The sequence below is a fragment of the Setaria viridis genome, chromosome 1 (genome assembly GCF_005286985.2).
Source record: "Setaria viridis chromosome 1, Setaria_viridis_v4.0, whole genome shotgun sequence".
Classification (NCBI taxonomy): Eukaryota; Viridiplantae; Streptophyta; class Magnoliopsida; order Poales; family Poaceae; genus Setaria; species Setaria viridis.
Genome location: NC_048263.2, coordinates 106742 through 125705, shown reverse-complemented (window position 1 = coordinate 125705; position 18964 = coordinate 106742). Strand labels below are relative to the sequence as shown.

The window sequence follows — 18964 nt, the reverse complement described above, 5'->3', positions numbered from 1 at the left end:
CAAATACGAAATTATTGCATTGGTAATACGCCAAGGTCACTGCATCCAGAGCTTATGATGGATGGCTGCACGGCGTAGGTTCCCTGTCCTTGCGTATACAAATATGTATGTATTTTATTTAAGGAAAAAAAACCCGGAAGATGACTCTTTTTCTTCCATACCTTGCAAACATATAGGAGTACAAATAGAATACAGTATTAAAAAAGCATATACTATAGAATTATTATTATTGTAGATACAGTATGTAGTCGTAGTACATTAGGAGAGGAGAATCTCATGTTATGATTGGATAGAGTTTTTTTTTTCTTTTGATAAAGATGATTAGATAGTATCGGACGGGTGGGTCCGGTCTAAGGTTAAGGGGACGGTTTGGGTGCCTTTATAAAGAAGCCGAGGGGTCAGGTCACGGGAAAGCAACAACAAGCCAAGCCAAGCCACGGCCGCCCCCCAAATCCCCATATCCATCCCCTTGGATCCGATCCGCAGCCGCATCTAGGGTTTCGATTTGATGGCGTCCGCCGAGGCCGAGAAGAAGATGATCACGCTCAGGAGCTCCGACGGCGAGGAGTTCGAGGTCGAGGAGGCGGTCGCGATGGAGTCGCAGACCATCCGCCACATGATCGAGGACGATTGCGCCGACAACGGCATCCCTCTCCCCAACGTCAACGCCAAGATCCTCTCCAAGGTCATCGAGTACTGCAACAAGCACGTCCACGCCGCCAAGCCCGCAGATGACGCCGCACCCGCTGCCGCCGACGCCTCCGCCGGCGCAGAGGACCTCAAGAACTGGGACGCCGAGTTCGTCAAGGTCGACCAGGCCACGCTCTTCGACCTCATCCTGGTACACCTACCCCGTTCTCATCCCCCAACTTAAGTCCCCTCTACGAATCATGTACCCTTGCCTACTAATTAGATCTATCTGTCATAGGTTGCGCTCAGATTAATTGATTGATTATGCCCTAGATTATACCCTAGATTGATTGATAAGTATGCCCCCATGCTTTTCTGGATTATACCCTAGATTGGTTGATTATGCGGTGTAAGATTGATTGATTGATTATGAGGTTCAATTCTGTCGATCTATCTATGCCCGTGCTCATGCTTCTCTGGATTATACCCTAGATTGATTGATTATGCGGTATTGATTGATTGTAAGTTGCAATTCTATCTATCTTTCTAGCCCTTGTACTAGCGCCCGTTTCTATTTTTTTTAATCTATTGAGTACTAATAGATTAGTGCAGTAACAACTCTTTTACACCTGTATCAAGTTGCTTCTTTGGCTGTCTGTTAGCTACATGATAGTGCTCACGCTGAGATTATGTCTGTTATCCACATAGCCCTTGTGCTTCAGACTTGTACGCACATCCCTGTGACCATGTAGCTGTTTGTTAGTGCTTATTATTTTGGTTACCACAACACATTGGATTAGCCATGATGTGACTGCATGGTACTGGCTAGCAAATCAGCAATGAAGTATGTGCACAACACCAGATCACTCTTATTCTGCCGTATGCAATGAACTGTAGCTAGCAGACAGATAATTTGAATGCAGCATTGCACAGTTATTTATTGCCTATGTCATCTGAATATAGTCTTAACATATAATAGTTGACATATTGTCTGAGATGTGGCTAACATTTATGTACTTTACTGACATATATATGGTGATTGTGTTTCAGGCTGCCAACTACCTGAACATCAAGGGATTGCTGGACCTGACCTGCCAGACGGTTGCTGACATGATCAAGGGCAAGACTCCGGAGGAGATCCGCAAGACATTCAACATCAAGAACGACTTCACCCCTGAGGAGGAGGAGGAGATCCGCAGGGAGAACCAGTGGGCTTTCGAGTGATTGAAATCTTTGGTGGTGGCCGTGTTGCTTGGAAGAAACAAGTGTGCACTGCAATGCTACTTACTAGTGCTAGTTGTACTATTATCGGGTCATAATGGTTGTAATTACTTTTGGTGAACCTACTAGGTGGTTATTATGGTTTAGATGGAGGTTAAACTGAGTGGTACGTACGTTTGAAGCTGTTATCTGCAGCTAGTTAGTTAATATAATACTATGTGTCGAGTGGATTATGAATTGCCTCCTGTATATGCTCTGCTCGTTTTATTTTGGTGCTCTGCTCTCTTTGATGGTCGTACCTGTTGATGAGGAGTTTGCTCGCTTCTTGTTATGTGGTTGTGAAAAAGATAAGGAGGCGGCCAGCCAGTGTTGATGCTGATGGCCTGCAGCCTTGGATGGCCTCTGCTTGCTTATCCATCCATTAGGCGAGGCAGAGGCCCAAGCAAGCAAGCAGCCTCGGCCTTCCGTCCATCCATCCGATAACGCAAGAGGCTACCGAGACCAAAGAAGGAACGGAAGAAAGAGCAGCCATGGCGACGAAGCCCATCTCCATCGAGGTGTGGAACCCTAGCGGCAAGTACCGCGTGGTGAGCACCAAGTCCATGCCGGGCACGCGATGGATCCGCCTGCTCACCGACAACGACTGCCGCCTCGAGGTACTTCTTCCTTTTCTTGCTCTGCTCTTCTCTTGCTGTCGTGCTCACTGTCTGTCAAAACATAACACAACTAGATATGCACCGAGGCCAAGACCATCCTCTCCGTCGACGACATCCTGGCGCTCATCGGCGACCGCTGCGACGGCGTCATCGGCCAGCTCACCGAGGACTGGGGGGAGGTGCTCTTCTCGGCCCTCAAGCGCGCCGGAGGGACTGCCTTCAGCAACATGGCTGTCGGCTACAACAACGTCGACGTCGCGGCGGCCAACAAGAATGGCATCGCCGTCGGCAACACGCCGGTAAGATCGATCGATAGCTATTTGTGTTCCCCTGTTTCAATCAATCAATCAATCAACGTCCCCTGTTTCAATTCAATCAATCAATCAACTAACTAACAACATATTCAGGGTGTTCTGACCGAGACGACGGCTGAGCTCGCCGCCTCCCTCACGCTGGCGGCAGCCAGGAGGATCGTCGAGGCGGACCAGTTCATGAGGGCTGGCCTCTACGACGGATGGCTCCCGCACCTGTCAGTAGATATCTGCTTGCTCTTGTACTTATTCAGACATAATACGCAACTGCTTAGCCCTCGATCAACGCGCGTTAACAATGCTTGCCTGCAGCTTCGTTGGCAACCTGCTCAAGGGGCAGACTGTTGGAGTCATCGGAGCTGGTCGCATTGGCTCTGCTTATGCACGCATGATGATCGAGGGCTTCAAGATGAACCTCATCTACTACGACCTCTATCAGGCCACACGCCTTGAGAAGTTCGTCACAGGCAAGGATACCACCACCTATAGCTGCTAGCTAGTCACACTGAAACCTGCCATTGCATTGCACTGCATGTTTATTTAGTCTGCTTATATGTATCAATTGCCTTGTGCATTCCAGCATATGGGCAGTTCCTCAAAGCAAACGGTGAGCAGCCTGTCACCTGGAAGAGGGCCGCCACCATGGAGGATGTCCTCAGGGAGGCTGATGTGGTCAGATTCATTATCCCTTGCAATTTACACACAAGAAGAGGTGATCGAATTGTAGCTACCATACATGACATTATATTCTTCGTTTGCATTTGCTGTGTGTTTGTGGCAGATAAGCCTGCATCCGGTGCTGGACAAGACCACTTACCATCTCATAAACCCTGAAAGGCTGGCCATCATGAAGAAGGAGGCGATTCTTGTGAACGCGAGCCGAGGGCCCGTGATCGATGAAGCTGCCCTGGTGGAGCACCTCAAGGCCAATCCCATGTTCCGCGTTGGGCTCGACGTCTTTGAGGTATGACCAATGCTTAATTGATTAATTAAAATGTTGCTGATTAGTATCTATCAGTTGGTTCGATGGGGTCATCCATCAGCATGCCACAATGCTATATATGTACTATTCAACAGGATGAGCCTTACATGAAACCTGGACTGGCTGACATGAAGAACGCGGTCCTTGTACCACACATTGCATCAGCCTCCAAGGTATGATACAAGGATGTCAACCAATCAAATTGTAGCGCCTTTGTTTGAGTCTTTTTTATTTGCGACAGACACAATTACACAACTGAAAGAATATAATATTCTTTGTTTCTTGGTTCAGTGGACACGTGAAGGAATGTCAACGCTGGCTGCTCTCAACGTTCTTGTAAGTCTGCCCGCTGCACTCTGCAGTGTCCATTTATATAGACATTTGCTGCTAATTTACTGATGGAAACAAATTAAACAGGGTGGGATCAAGGGTTACCCTGTGTGGGGAAACCCCAATCAGGTGGAGCCCTTCCTGAACGAGAAGATGACACCACCGCCTGCTTGCCCAAGCATCGTTAATGCGAAACAACTTGGTTGGTGACCCTCCATCTACTTTACATGGCAAATCAATACCAGTCTATCTCTATCACGCATTCTGCATTCATGTGGTGTGCTGTCATCCATCTTGTCGATCCTGCTGCTTGGACAAGTACATAGGATGCACATGGATCTTAATTATATTGTTGCCTCTTCAATTATACGCATATATTTCCCATATATATATGCAAATTTTAATTGTTTGAATGTGTATTTCAGGTCTGCCATCTTCAAAGCTTTAGGGGCTAACAACAAGGGCGCTGCTAGCTAGCTACAAGTGAAGATGCTGTATACATGGAGGGATGGCACGGCAATAATATAGCATCAGATCGATCGAGCAGCTGCACTGTAGATGTCTTCTGTCAGAGCTTCTTCCATATATCATCACCCTCGAGTTTATCAATTAATTAGCATTTGTATATATATATAGATGCAGCTGCTTGCATGAATTGGGTTCCCGTAACAATAAGCAGCAGCTATATGTAGCATGTTACGTATATACATACATGCAACTTAATTAGTTTTTGATCCATCTATCAGCTGGAGCCACACTCTACGTTGCATATCATCATGTATTCATCTACATGTATGTATGTATGTATGTATATGGCATGCATATGTATTTTTCTGCGCTGAACGTACAATAACTTATTTGTTACACCATATATGTACCGTGTACACCGACAAGAGTATTGGTTGTGTTGCGAGCATTGTGATGAGTAGAAATTGTATGCGGTAGGTTACTTTCCATTCTATAGATGGTTGCTATTACAGTAGTGACACAAGAAAACAGTTGAATGAGCAAACAAAGTTCAGAGGTGGTGGAATAAAGGAGATAGCGGCTATATAATATGACAGTATGTAGCAAATAAACACGAAGCTAAGAGGCAGGGAAGCTCCCTATATATAAGTAGTAAGTAAATAAAGAAAAAGAAAAAAAAAGAAATGCATGATCAATAATGCAATCACCAGAGAGAAGCTATCTAAGGGGAAATACATACAGAATAATAATAATAATAATAAATCATGCATCATCAGATGAGATGAGATCAGATGATGAGCTTGACGTAGTTTTCGTAGACGAAGTCTGCGAGGATCTTGTATGCCTTCTCCGTGGGGTGGTAGCTGTCCCAGAAGAGGTAGTCGCCGACGGGGTCGCAGACGGCGGAGGTGACGCGGTTGCAGAGCACGGAGACCTCTAGGAGGCCGGTGCCGCAGCAGCCCTTGGTGGACTGCTTGAAGCCGTAGCTGCGAGGGTGCATCATCATGTCGTACAGGAAGCCGTAGATGTCCATGAACACCAGCAGCGTGCCGGGGTACTTGGCCCGGAGCGCCGCCAGCTCCCTCACCATGCCGGCGTTGTAGGCGACGGCCACCTCGTTGTGGCCCTGGGAGCAGCCGCGCTCCAGGCCGCCGGACATGGTGCGCTGCGACGGCACGCAGCCGATGGGCGGGATGCCGATGAAGGCCACCCGCCGGGCGCCGGCGCGGATGAGGTCCTCGACGAAGGAGGATGCGTGCTGCACCAGGAGGCGCGCGTACGAGGCGTGGTCGTACTCGCTGCGCGCGCGCATGGTGAAGTAGGTGTTGGCTATGTCGTCGCTGCCGGCGCAGATGGCGAAGACGCCCCGGGACAGGATCTCGGAGGCCTTGGCGTCCCCGGCGGCGGCGCGCACCTTGCCCAGGTACTCGTGGAACATGGTCAGCTGGTCGGGCAGCGAGATCACGGAGGCCAGCTTGGGTGTCAGCGGGTCGAAGCCGGTGCCGCCGGAGGCGAAGCTGACGCCGGTGATGAGGTCGTGCGTGTCCAGCGGCTGAGGGGAGAGGTACGGAGGCAGGTAATCCTTGAGCCCCAGACGGGACGCTGCATGCAAATGATTGAGGTCATGTTTCCCTTGTTTACTTGGGAAGTTGGGAGGTGCCAAATTGGCATTTTACCATAAATGTGACACTGTAGCGTTTCGTTTGTATTTGTGAATTATTGTCTAAATATTGACTAATTAGGCTCAAAAGATTCGTCTCGCAAAGTACAACAAAACTGTGCAATTAGTTTTTGATTTCGTCTACATTTAGTACTCCATGCATGTACCGCAAGTTTGATGTGATGGGGAATCTTCTTTTTGCATAGTGTCAAAGTTGGGAGTTTTGTGGGAAGTAAACAAGGGAGTTCACTTCAAGATCCCAACTTTGACACTATGCAAAAAGAAGATTCCCCATCACATCAAACTTGCGATACATGCATGGAGTACCGAATGTAGACGAAATCAAAAACTAATTGTACAGTTTTGTTGTACTTTGCGCGACGAATCTTTTGAGCATAATTAGTCAATATTTGGACAATAATTCACAAATACAAACGAAACACTACAGTATTGCTACAGTAATTTTGACACCTCAAAGTTGAGCAACTAAACAAGGCCTGAATTAACATGTTTGTTTCCTTCCTTCCTGATATGTCTGTATGTATATACGTGTGTGAGTGTGTACACACACACAAACATATGGAGTACAAGTTATTACCGATGAAGTCTGTGGGTATCCTTCCGTTGCAGAACCTCCCGGTGGGTCGGTGGTTGAGGAAGTCGTCGCCGTAGGGCGGGAAGTCTGCCTTGATGATGGTGTTGATGCCGTTGTTGTTGCCGGGGTCCACGATGGAGTCGCCGAAGACGATGAGGGCAGCCGCCTGATGAGGCTTGTCGTCGGCGTTGGGCCTGTGCTGCTGCTGCTGCTGCTTGGCTGATGTCGTGGCGTTGGCAGCTGCAGCACAAGTGCTAGCAGGGGCCAACAAGATGAGCAGGAGCAACAAGAGCAGCTGGGAGCTGCGACTGATGATCATTTTGTACTTAGCTACTATATATTGTAGTATATATGTATAGTATATATGCAGATATGTGGAAGGGAATAATGGGAAGAAAAGGAGGATGCAGCAGCTATAGCAGTGGACTCCAGATTGGTGGTGGTGCTGCCTGATCGAGCAGAGCTGCATCTGCATAGCATAGCCCATATATATATATCGAGTGGAGTAGGTAGGGTCGGGAGCTTAGCCTTGCTGGTGGAGACGGTGGATTTGATTTATGGTCGTAAATGCCCTGCTTCAATTCATTCGGCTGGCTGGGCTGACTGCCTGGGCCTGGGGACCCCGGCTGTGCCGCCGCCGGACTTGCATCCGCCGATCTCCCAGCAAGCGCGGTAACACACAAGAGACTAGCTAGATGCACTGATGGTCATGTCATCACACATGGCCGAGTAAATGCAATGCCGGCCACCCATGGATTGGATGGACGCTGGCTAGATCATCAGACCCTCTCCAACGGTATAAACCAGCAGCGGGTAGCATTGGCAGACATGTCGTAAGAGAGAAATGTATTGAAAATTGTGCGAGATCATCTCTTATTGTAGCGCTAGCGCTAGCTCTTCACTTTAATTTTGTCACCGTGTTCATCGAATAAAAATCTCTATGAGCTGCCCGTTGGAGAGGCCTTCATATCATAGATGAGATGGATCATGGATGGTCGCTAGATTTCCTGGATCCTCTCTGCCTCTGCCTGCAATGCGCATAGTAGTAGTAGATACTAGTACGATCCACGCACGCGCCTGCCTTCAATGCAGAGCCATGCCATGTTGATGCAGATATATAGTAAATGCATGGGCAGGCAGGCAGAGGTAGCTGTGTACTGGACTGGACTACACTCCACTGCCACTGGGAAGAAGACTAGCAAGCAGCAGCATGTCCATCCAGGCCATGCATCTTGTAGAACGCAGCTGAGCTGCACTGCACGCATCTTCTACTGCTGCTGGATACTCCTGCTACTGGCAAGGCATACAACAGGGCTGTTTGGGTGTTAAAATTTAATAATTAGGCTTCATAGATTCGTCTCGCGAATTAGCACAGGGTTCTGCAATTAGTTTTATAATTAGTTCATGTTTAGTTCTCATAATTAGTATCCGAACATCCGATGTGACACTGTTAAAGGTTAGCACCTCATATCCAAACACCCCGATTTCATTCTGCTCGGATCCAACGAATTCTATACCTGTATACTATCGCAGTATGTAGATATACAATATCCACTTGATTCAGTTTACTCAACTCCAAGCAATAATTAAAGGATGCATATATGTGAGGGCACAGGCCACAGGCTAGGCAAGCCCTTGTTTACTTCCCAATTTGGGAGGTGCCAAATTGGCATTTTGCCATAAATGCGACACTGTAGCGTTTCGTTTGTATTTATGAATTATTGTCCAAATATTGACTAATTATGCTCAAAAGATTCGTCTCGCAAAGTACAACAAAACTGTGCAATTAGTTTTTAATTTCGTCTCATTTAGTACTCCATGCATGTACCGCAAGTTTGATGTGATGGGGAATCTTCTTTTTTATAGTGTCAAAGTTGGGAGTTTGGAGGGAAGTAAACAAGGGGTTAATATATAGTATGCATTCGAGAAACAGTAACTAGATTTTTGCAGGGCCAGACCAGATCATCAGCAGCAGTGGACTGAGTACATTTTCTCCAATTGAAATGGCATGCAGTACCAATGCAAAAATACCTAGCTAGGGCAGTAACTGCGGCAGCCGTATCATTGTGCACTGCACTGCACTGCACGTTAATTCATTACTGGAGGGGATGTACCAATGACCGCTGCTCGATCTGCTCGTTACGACGTTGCCAGTGTCCAATGCAATAATCCACACACTTTGCAAAGGCAGCTAGCCTAGTCAGATAAGTAGCCAGCGGCTGCCCGGCCGGGAGTAAATGCAATGCAATGCATTACTGTATATATAATAATGCGACCAATGGCACATCTGTACTACCAGCTAGCTTGGTTGGCCACGCTATAGCCTCTCGCTCAAACTGACGGGGTGCACCCTCCTACATGTCGCATCGAATATTTAGATAGTATTAAATATAGTGTAATTGCAAAACTAATTGTACAGATGGAGTCTAATTCGCGAGACGAATCTATTAAGCCTAATTAGTCCATAATTTGATAATGTGGTGCTACAGTAACCATTTGCTAATGATGAGTTAATTAATTAGGCTTAATAGATTCGTCTCGCGAATTAGCATAGGGGTTCTGCAGTTAGTTTTATAATTAGCTCATATTTAGTTCTCCTAATTAGCGTCCGAACATCTGATGTGACACTCCTAAAGTTTAGCACCTTGTATCCAAACACCCCGAATAAGACCACGAGGTTTCGTACGAGTGCCATGAGCATTAAATTTGTTATCACATCAGCAAAATTATTGACTTGGCAAAGTCATTATGAGGGGAGTTTCATCAGAAGAGAGAGAATTTTCACCCAATGACACTAAGGGGATGTTTGGTTCTTTAGACCCTCCTAAAATTCCTGTCACATCGAAGTTTAGATACTAATTAGGAGTATTAAATATAGATTAATTACAAAACCAATTGCACAGATGAAGGCTAATTTGCGAGACAAATCTATTAAGCCTAATTACTTCATGATTTGATAATGTGATGCTACAGTGAACATGCGCTAATGATGGATTAATTAGGCTTAATAGATTCGTCTCGCGAATTAGCTCCCGTATGTGTAATTAGTTTTATAATTAGCTCATATATAATTTTCCTAATTAGTCTCCGAATATTCGATGTGAGATGAATTTTAATCCGGACTAGAGATCCATCCACCCCTAAGGCTGGCCTAATTGATCCATCCATATCCATCTGTCTATTCTCTTCCTTCTCAAGCCAAAGCATGCATCGTATGCCGACTACTGTGCCAATAATTAGTATTTCCATTAAAGCCCAGGGAGGTTAGCTAGCTGGATTTCACTATTCTTTGTCCCTACATTTGTGCAAAGACTGTATATAAATTAAACATTCATCTACCCCAGCTATATACAAATATTTTTTCTTCAAAAATACAACTCAGGTATTTTTTTCATATTATTTTAAAGAAAATAAAAGGAGAAATAAATAAAAAGCAATTGAATTTTTTAAGTGTGGTCTGCAATTTTCATTAATTTTTTATTTCGATCAATTGTTTAGAAAAGTAGCACCCCCCACAATGAAAAGAAGGACGAATTCGTAGCTTCGCCCTGCTTTTCCCCGACCCCCTCAATCATCTTCTCTGGGAGCTATATTCTCAGCTGACTCTGCGCTTCTCTCTCCTCTGCTTTCCCCCATTCTCATCCGAGCTCGGCACCACGATGTTCACACACCTGATGCTCACGCACCAATCTCTCCGTCACTGGAGGCACCACCTCCCCATCACGAGAGCCAGCATGGGCTAGCACTGCATCGTCCTTCTTCTTCTTCCCTGGCGGCCGGCAATGCATCTCCAGCCAAGCTAAACGCAAGCCTAGCTGGCTCATGGAGACTCACTTGTGCTTCGAATCCTCAAGGAGAATTCCCAATGCAAGGAAATAAAATGATTTGGGCTGCGGTCTAGTTGGGAAAAATCCGGCCCAATACTTAGAGTTGGGCCCAGGCCCAACGCATGCACCGTATGTATGATGGATTTGTTTGTTGCTGCTGAATGCCGCCATGTGCAGCAGCATATTGCCAAGCCAAGGGGGAAAAAATAGCCAGGGGAAGCAAGAAAGACAAATTTCTACTCCTTCTTCCTTGCCACTAATTTTATAATCTACTACGGCTGGCTACAAGAAGAAGCAGCAAATCTGAATCTGACATGCGTGCCAACCTTTCAGATCCAGCCCAGCCGGATCCAAATTTTGTGCAGCGATGGATGGGTTGGAATCAGATCAGGATACTATTACTAGCAGATGCATGATGGGATGAGATATTATTTGAGATCAGATCGCAATGGCCAAGTGGGGTGGTGAGGTGGCCTCTTATTTTAACCTCCGGAGCTGGAGCTGGAGCTGGAGTGGAGTGGAGTGGTGCCCACGCAGACGCAGACGCAGACGCAGACGCAGCAGAGCCCGGAAGAGAAGGAGGGAGGAGTAAGATGAGGAGCTCGGTGTCGGAGCGCAGCCTCATCATCGAGAGCGACGACGACGACGACCATCCCCAATCCCAACCGCCATCCGCAGCCGCCGCCAGGAGAAGACGCCACCACGACCAGGGCTCCGGCTCCGACTCCGACTCCGGCTCGGGCTCCGACTCGTCCTCCCCCTGCGCCACCCCGCGCGCCGAGCCCACCGCCTCCTCCTACACCCAGCAATGGCCGCAGAGCTACAGGTCCTCCTCAATCTTTCCTCCCTTCTTTACATCACATACAGCAATCAACTAACCAACCTGTCTCTGTCTGCAAATAATATTAATTCTCCTTTTTAACTGCGCGCAGGCAATCCATCGACATCCTTAGTAGCGTGCAGTCACCAAATCTCAGCTTCTTAGGGACCCCAACTCTAAGCAGGCTCTCCAACTCCTTCACCAACTCTTTCCGTGGTAAAACCCCTGAAATCATCTCTAATCTCGTCAAGCCACTCCTGCGCCCCACCACAAGTGATGAGCAGCAACGTGAAGAAGCGCGAAAGAGCTCCCAGTACCTTCTGCCCTCGAGAAAACCCTCTTTGCAACAAATCCCTGAGGATCAGAAGCCACTGCTAGTTGCTCATGAGGTGTCTCCTCATCAGAAATGCTCTTACACCCAGGCAGTGGTCAATGGTAACTAACCACCTACACCTCGTTCTTATTTATCCTCCTGAATGCTGTGATACATAAGGCCTCCATTATGCTTTTATGCAGGAATAAATGTTCTATGTGGTGTGGGAATCCTATCAACACCTTATGCCATCAAACAAGGTGGTTGGCTTGGACTGGCCATACTCTGTTTATTTGCTATTCTTGCATGGTATACTGGTGTGCTCCTGCGCCGTTGCCTAGACAGCAAGGAGGGCCTTGAGACATACCCAGATATTGGCCATGCCGCCTTTGGCACCACCGGTCGTATAGCCATCTCGGTATAATATCATTCAGATTATAAACAATGGCTGTGATTCAGTTTCTGCGCATTTTCAATATGATGTGTAGTTGAGGAATACCTTTGTGCTAACTTGAGTTTTTTCTTGTTTGTGGCTTCCCTGTTGCAGATAATCCTGTATGTGGAACTGTATGTAAGTGCTTATTGCCAACCATCTATCTCAATCAGAATTAGCCTATGCAAGTAGTGCAGTGAAACAACTTGCACCAACAACTTGCATATCCTGTACCAAAAAAAAAAAGACAAAAAAAATCAAAGCTATGAACACTATTAAGTCTACCACAAAACGAGCACAACTATAATGCTATCTTTCAAAGAAAAAAAAAGGAATTTCCCTCACAAGAAAAAAAAAAGATCAACCCTGGTTCAACATGAGGATGAGGTCATATGCATACTAGTTCATATGCTGTGATAATTAAATTTGAAATTGCTAGGGTTAGACAAGAATCAAAATAATGCCAACCTCTTAGGCATTTGTTTAGAGTTCCAGGGACATACCTCACACTTGTAAGACCATGGAATGTGGAAGTGACATGAGTTGGGGCCAGTGTCTGGAAGGCACAACGGACTTGACACACCTGAAACTTTTCATTCTTTCAGTAAAATAGAAAATAGAATACAGAGAGCAGGTTTAAGGTTTTATGGAGGTTGCAATTAAACCACAGTATTTCTTGCTTTCTGAAGAGTAACAGTCTCTAATATGTTGTGCAGGCCTGTTGCATCGAGTATCTGATACTGGAGAGCGACAATTTATCAAAATTATTCCCCAATGCACACCTAACCATTGGGAGCTTGACATTGAACTCCCATGTATTTTTCGCAATCTTGACTACCATCATTGTCATGCCCACCACTTGGCTCCGTGACCTTAGCTGCCTGAGCTACCTTTCAGGTATCCATTTGCATGTTGCTTTGCATTTTGTTTGACTATTGTGTGCCACAGAGTCTGTGTGCATGCGCTGCATTTAGTTCATATATATGCACTCTGCCCTCTCTATGTATCACATATTGCTTCTCATAACGTTGATGTGTCTGTAGCTGGAGGTGTCATTGCATCTATCCTTGGAGTCATCTGCCTGTTCTGGGCAGGTGCCGTTGACAATGTTGGCTTTGAGAACGAAGGAACTGTGCTGAACCTCCCTGGAATCCCTATTGCGATTGGATTGTATGGTTATTGCTACTCAGGGCATGGGGTGTTTCCGAACATCTATTCTTCTCTGAAGAATCGCAACCAGTTCCCTTCAATTCTCTTTACTTGGTAATTAGCTTATCTATATTCCCTATCTTTTTTCTGGAATCTAGCACTCATATTTTGATTTATTTTCTTGTCAGTATTGCGCTGTCTACCATTTTGTATGCTGGTGCCGCGGTGATGGGATACAAAATGTTTGGTGAAGCCACAAAGTCTCAGTTCACACTCAACTTACCAGAGAATTTAGTAGTTTCAAAGGTTGCAGTTTGGACCACGGTAATTAGTACTGCCCAAACCATTTAAGTTTCCTTTATAAAAAGTCAAAAGGCCTTAACCCTTTGGTGTATGGGATAATCTGTTTCCATGGTAAATGGAGTGTGCTTCTATGTGTTTCCAAGTAAAGCACAAGTTTTCATCTTCTGCAACCTACAGTTATGCAATGATAAAACTTTGCCTAAACCGGTCTTATTAGGACCTTTTACCTCTTTTTCTGGCGAGGATATTGTCCTTGATTTGAGCCGTTTCATCTACAATTACTTTTGATGCCATCATGCTGAACCCTAACAATAATATCACCTCTTATATTGCAGGTGGCAAATCCAATAACCAAATATCCTTGGTGTGTCAATTATTTTGTCGAAAGTGGTGTAGTCTCAAAGTGGAGCAGAGAAAGTCTGTTTCTATAACTGTTTGCTCAGTAGATTTCAGAGCATTCTTTTATGCAGCTATATTTAGCTAATTTAAAACATGGATTCTCCAAAATACGTGCTGGTTCTTTATATTTTTGGGATTTTATTACATTCTCAAACTATATAGATGTCCTTAACGAATAATCACATATGCATTAACCATAATCCCACTGTCTATGAGTTTGGAGGAGTTGCTGCCGCCAAATCAACAGAAGTACTCAAACATAATGATGCTTAGATCAGCCCTTGTGGTGTCAACCCTCCTCATTGCTCTATCTGTACCCTTCTTTGGTAAGTTGTAGACATATTTGGTAAGGCTCAATCGTTACACCATCCACAATCTAACCTCTATTTTTGAGCTTTGACAGGACTTGTGATGGCCTTGGTTGGTTCTTTGCTCACGATGCTTGTGGTAAGGGATCTGTATACGCGCGTTCACCTCAAGAGATGTTTTCTTGTTCATCAGTTGGTGAGGCTAAAATACGTGCGTTTTCACTGTAGACCTATATTCTACCTTGCGCGTGCTTTCTGGCAATCCTTAAGACAAAGGTGACTTGGCACCAGGTACGATCATATGCGAATACTACCCACAATTATATGAGCAGAATTGTTGGCCTCCTTAGTGAAATAGCATAAAAACAAGAAGAAGACATGAATATGATTTGCTTTGAAACAGGGGTAGAACTGTAATCCAGGCCCCTCAGTTATTAGGTATATGTATAATCATCGGATCTGTTTTGATTGACAGGTCGCAGCTTGCTCATTCATCATGGTGGTCGGGGTTTGCTGCGCGTGTGTGGGGACATACTCGTCCCTGTCCAGGATAATCCAGAGCTACACCTGATCAGTGTACATGTTGCAGTTATTCCAGTCACCCACCGTATACACGAAAAGCATATACAAGACAAATTTTTACCCAGTAATTTAGCGAGTCTGATGCATAATAAATTTACGACATGTATGTGAAATGCTTGCATGTTAGTGTACCAAGAAATATGTAGCAAGGCTTTTAGTAGGTTGTATCATGCATAAATAACAAGCTAGAAATATGATTTGTATTCTGTTGATCTGTTTTCGGTGGAATATGATTTGTATTCGGTTGATTTGTATCATGTATTCTGTTGCATAAATAACAAGCTAGAAATAACAAGAGAGAGAGAGAGAGAGAGAGAGAGAGAGAGAGAGAGAGAGAGAGAGAGAGAGAGAGAGAGAGAGAGAGAGAGAGTAGCCATTCTCGCAACAGGACATATGTACAGTATATGAGGTTGTGCATGCAGTTGAAGGATAGATGACGATCCCTGCTCGATCGATCGCACATCACGCCTATATATCGATCAGATGTTTTGCGGTCTCGGGATGTACTTGCGGAGCCAGATCTGGCGTTGGGCAATGGTGATCTTGACGAGGGGCTCGCCGTTGAGCACCAGGCTCACGAACGCCTCGCTCTTGAAGATGATCCTGCCGTACATGGGCGGCGCGCCCCCCGTCGTCTTCTCCATCAGAACGCGGACGATGCAGTCGCCCCACTTCCTGCCCAATAAGTTTACTAAGTAAGTAAGTAAGTAAGTATGTATGTATGTATGTATGTATGTATGTATGTATGTATGTACGTACGTACGTACGTACGTACTTACTGATCGAGAATCAATGAATAGTGAACAAACTTACTGCCTGAAGTAGTCGAATATCTCTTGGCGCTCGATGGGTTGCCCCTTGGAGAAGGTGACGAACATGGAGCGGCAGTCCTCCGGCACGGTGACCGGGCGCCACGTGTAGGGCACCTCCAGCTCCGGCAGGCGGCCGACGAGGCCCGTCTGGTAGCGGCGCAGCAGGCGGTAGAGGCGGTCGTCGAAGATGAGGGCGCCGGCGCCGTCGAGGATGTCAGCGACGCCGCGCACGACGAGGTCCTGGTTGAAGGCCAAGAAGGCGGCGTCGATCTCGCCGATGCCGCCCTCCTGGCAGAGCGCGGAGATGAAGGGGATGGGCGGGAGCATTTGCGTCTGCTGCTGGCGCAGGCAGTCGAGGATGATGTTGGCCTCGCCGGCGACGATGCCGATGGCGGCGGGGTTGAGGCTCAGCAAGTGGCGGATGGCCTGGTGATCGGCCGGGTCCAGCCAGAGCAGGAGGGCAACGGCGTTGCGGGCCTGCTCCGGGTGGCTGCCGATGGCCACGAAGCGCTCGTACACGTTGCGAGCGTCGCAGTAAAAGTAGAGCATGTTGCGGACGGTCGCCATTGGTGATGGAATAATGACGATCGATGAAGCAAATCTAGCAAGCAAGCAAGATGGAATGGCGAATTGCCGATGGATGGAGGGGGAGGGCGGGCGGGGTATTTGTAGGCCGCCGCCGCTGCCGACGGCGACGACGCGGCTCTCGAACTGGAGCTATATATTTGGTTATTCTGTTGCATCGACCGGTTTCTCACTCTCGCAACGCATTGGTTATTTGGTTTCCGTCCGTTACTGATGATCGACAGCGCGGCGCAGCCAAGCAAAATAAGGAAAGGAGAGGCGCGCGCGGGAAGAAACAGGTTTCAAACGGACCGGACGCCATGGCTGGGCCAATCGCGCCGCGCCACGTCCTACAACCCGGCCCTTTCATACCAAGCTGCCTCCTGATTACTGGTAGTTTTGCGTCCGCATACCCATATTATACACCATATTAATTAAACATCATCTTTACAACAAATTCAAATCTCAAATTGGATGGCGCCTTACTACAACTAGATCGGACCGTGCAATGGTCATACATACATACATACATACTTTTGAATGATCATAGGCCATCCCGCTATTGAAGGGGAGCAGGTTTTTTTTGCCAGGCAAGCTCGAGCTCTGAGAATATTGGTGGTGGGGGGGGGGGGGGGGGGGGGGGGGGGAGAGGGCCGGTCGTGAGATTTTGGGAGGCCCGAGGCGAAAGTAAAACTTGGGACCCTTTAATATAGACATTATAACAAATATATATGAAAAATTACCAATAAATACAATAAATACTTAAATGTATCTAAAAGCAATATTCATATCAAATTATTTATACATATTATCTTAAAAGTTTATTCTAACATTCCTCGATGCAAAGTCACTTATGATAGGGTTGATGTCAATCTCATCCAACAATTTCTTCTTGATGCATAATGTTGCCAAATCATTTAACCTCTCCTGAGTCATTGTTGACCTCAAATAGTTCTTCAATAACTTCAACTTTGAAAAGCTTCTTTCAACCGATGCGATAGTCACAAGCACAGTAAATAAGGTCATGTTTGTTTGAGCTTTTGCTTTTCGAAAGCTGGCTTTTGGCTTCTTGTCCTGGAATGCTGGCTTTTTGAAAGCTAGCTTTCTGAAAGCTGGGGTCCGTTTGGCAACCCAGCTTCTCTGAGGATGAGAGTGTTTGGAAGAGATGTACAATGTCTCTATTACCCCTATGTGTACATACTGATTGGTTTCGTGTACAATTATTCATAGACTTTGTTGGCAATATAATTATGTTGACGCCAGATTTTGACACGTGTAAAATCGGCATTGGAAGTGGAAGGAATTAGGAGATGCGGCGAGATACAAGGGCGACGATTGGAAATCGGCCGATTAGTGCTACAGTCAAGGATCGACCAATTAATGCTACAGTCAAGGATCGGCCGATTGATCCTTGGAGTTTCGCCTCGCCCGACCCCTGAGGCTTGGGATCGGACGCGCCCGACCCTCCAAGGGAGGATCTCCGCCTCGCTCGACCCCTGAGGCTTGGGATCGGACGCGCCTGATCCTCCAAGGGAGGATCTCCGCCTCGCCCGACCCCTGAGGTTTGGGATCGGACGCGCCCGACCCTCCAAGGGAGGATCTCCGCCTCATCCGACCTTAGTCTCCAGGGTCGAAATGAGTCTGAGCCCTCGACATGTGGGTCCTGATCGGTTACCCCTTGCCGATGAGGTGATTGGCCGATTAGAAGGTTGGAATAGTTGGGCCGGTGTGGGCTTAAAAAGGATTATGAAGATGAAGAAGGAATCAGCCCATGAAGCGTGTGATAATCAACCTAGTACGAATCGTACTTGTAAATATTCGTTTTCTGTTTAAATTTAGGGATAGAGTTCTAGTCGGATAAGAAGTCGTTTGTACGGGGCTATAAATAGCCACCCTTATAGATCTGTAAACATCATCAACTCAATACAACAAACTACTATTTCCTCATACTTACTTTCAAGCAGGCCACTTCGCCAATACTTTTTCTCCTTTTCCACGAGTTCGTACGGGTTGGCGGGGCTGCATCAACTTGACCTCCGGCCGATCTTGTAAGTTCCGCTTATCGAGTAAATTCTAAGCTTTAACTTCGGGCGTATCGCTGTCGTTTCGTTTAGATTTATTCATCAGTTATCGATATTTACTAGAACTCTAGGTTTTACTTGTTGTTCTAGTTTTATCACCAGTTATCCAGCTAGGAATCAGTAATTTCGGCTTTTCTTGTACTTCGCTGTTTAATCTGCTTATTTCATGCATAGCCGATCAGATCTGTTCCTAGTGTTGCTACTGTAGCGTTGTTTAGATTACTGTAGCAGTTTTCTTTATAAACGTTGCCTGGTAGTCGGCTGCATTATAGCCGATTTCCTTATTACTGCAAATCGGCCGATTCGCTGATAAGCTTTCTCAAGATCGGAACCTTAGCCGATCGCAACCTCTGGGAACTGACACGTTTCTTTCCTTGCCAATCAACAGGTCAGATTGGCTGGCACGCCGCACGAACCGCACCAGGGCAATCACCCGAACAGGAGCTAAGCAGATTCTCCCGGGTCGTGTGTCCGATGTTGGGAATTCGATCAGCTGATTTCTAGCGCCAACACACTTTTG

At 46.4% G+C, this 18964-nt stretch overlaps 4 protein-coding genes across 5 annotated transcripts in view; 3 read left to right on the top strand and 1 right to left on the bottom strand.

Moving 5' to 3' along the window:
• Positions 1 to 397: 397 nt before the first annotated feature.
• Positions 398 to 2088, top strand: LOC117837745 (SKP1-like protein 1). The gene is made up of 2 exons (XM_034717506.2): positions 398 to 841; positions 1681 to 2088. The coding sequence occupies exons 1-2, from the start codon at positions 509 to 511 to the stop codon at positions 1852 to 1854; spliced, it is 507 nt and encodes a 168-aa protein (XP_034573397.1). The 5' UTR covers positions 398 to 508; the 3' UTR covers positions 1855 to 2088.
• Positions 2089 to 2231: 143 nt separating this feature from the next.
• LOC117837738 (glycerate dehydrogenase) lies at positions 2232 to 5001 on the top strand. Its single transcript, XM_034717493.2, has 10 exons — positions 2232 to 2507; positions 2582 to 2806; positions 2915 to 3036; positions 3131 to 3285; positions 3399 to 3490; positions 3600 to 3782; positions 3896 to 3973; positions 4092 to 4136; positions 4218 to 4332; positions 4556 to 5001. The coding sequence occupies exons 1-10, from the start codon at positions 2382 to 2384 to the stop codon at positions 4576 to 4578; spliced, it is 1164 nt and encodes a 387-aa protein (XP_034573384.1). The 5' UTR covers positions 2232 to 2381; the 3' UTR covers positions 4579 to 5001.
• Positions 5002 to 5155: 154 nt separating this feature from the next.
• LOC117837730 (GDSL esterase/lipase EXL3) lies at positions 5156 to 7331 on the bottom strand. Its single transcript, XM_034717482.2, has 2 exons — positions 6857 to 7331; positions 5156 to 6200 (listed from the first exon to the last, which is right to left on the bottom strand). Exons 1-2 carry the CDS (start codon positions 7326 to 7328, stop codon positions 5386 to 5388), a joined length of 1287 nt encoding a protein of 428 aa, XP_034573373.1. The 5' UTR covers positions 7329 to 7331; the 3' UTR covers positions 5156 to 5385.
• A 3840-nt stretch (positions 7332 to 11171) lies between these two features.
• LOC117861705 (amino acid transporter AVT1C) overlaps positions 11172 to 18964 on the top strand; it is a 54501-nt gene continuing 46708 nt past the window's right edge. Inside the window, exons 1-12 of one of the 2 annotated variants that reach the window (XM_072291373.1) lie at positions 11177 to 11506; positions 11613 to 11935; positions 12017 to 12231; positions 12361 to 12384; positions 12963 to 13143; positions 13290 to 13509; positions 13584 to 13719; positions 14034 to 14057; positions 14285 to 14423; positions 14501 to 14544; positions 14634 to 14696; positions 14881 to 15244. In XM_072291373.1, the coding sequence (XP_072147474.1) occupies positions 11274 to 11506; positions 11613 to 11935; positions 12017 to 12231; positions 12361 to 12384; positions 12963 to 13143; positions 13290 to 13509; positions 13584 to 13719; positions 14034 to 14057; positions 14285 to 14423; positions 14501 to 14544; positions 14634 to 14696; positions 14881 to 14976 (1698 nt within the window). In that variant the 5' untranslated portion in view covers positions 11177 to 11273 and the 3' untranslated portion in view covers positions 14977 to 15244. Of the gene's footprint in view, positions 11507 to 11612; positions 11936 to 12016; positions 12232 to 12360; positions 12385 to 12962; positions 13144 to 13289; positions 13510 to 13583; positions 13720 to 14033; positions 14058 to 14284; positions 14424 to 14500; positions 14545 to 14633; positions 14697 to 14880; positions 15245 to 18964 lie in introns of those variants that run through there. The other variant, XM_072290699.1, reaches the window with a different exon arrangement.

What these genes read in the sequence shown, in the direction of transcription:
- LOC117837745 (XM_034717506.2), top strand. Translation starts at nt 509, where the DNA reads ATGGCGTCCGCCGAGGCCGAGAAGAAGATGATCACGCTCAGGAGCTCC. An exon ending in CGCTCTTCGACCTCATCCTG is followed by an intron (nt 842 to 1,680) that starts GTACACCTACCC and finishes ATTGTGTTTCAG; the next exon opens with GCTGCCAACTACCTGAACAT.
- LOC117837738 (XM_034717493.2), top strand. Translation starts at nt 2,382, where the DNA reads ATGGCGACGAAGCCCATCTCCATCGAGGTGTGGAACCCTAGCGGCAAG. An exon ending in TCCTCAGGGAGGCTGATGTG is followed by an intron (nt 3,491 to 3,599) that starts GTCAGATTCATT and finishes TGTTTGTGGCAG; the next exon opens with ATAAGCCTGCATCCGGTGCT. An exon ending in TGGCTGCTCTCAACGTTCTT is followed by an intron (nt 4,137 to 4,217) that starts GTAAGTCTGCCC and finishes CAAATTAAACAG; the next exon opens with GGTGGGATCAAGGGTTACCC.
- LOC117837730 (XM_034717482.2), bottom strand. Translation starts at nt 7,328, where the DNA reads ATGCAGATGCAGCTCTGCTCGATCAGGCAGCACCACCACCAATCTGGA. An exon ending in GATACCCACAGACTTCATCG is followed by an intron (nt 6,201 to 6,856) that starts GTAATAACTTGT and finishes ATTTGCATGCAG; the next exon opens with CGTCCCGTCTGGGGCTCAAG.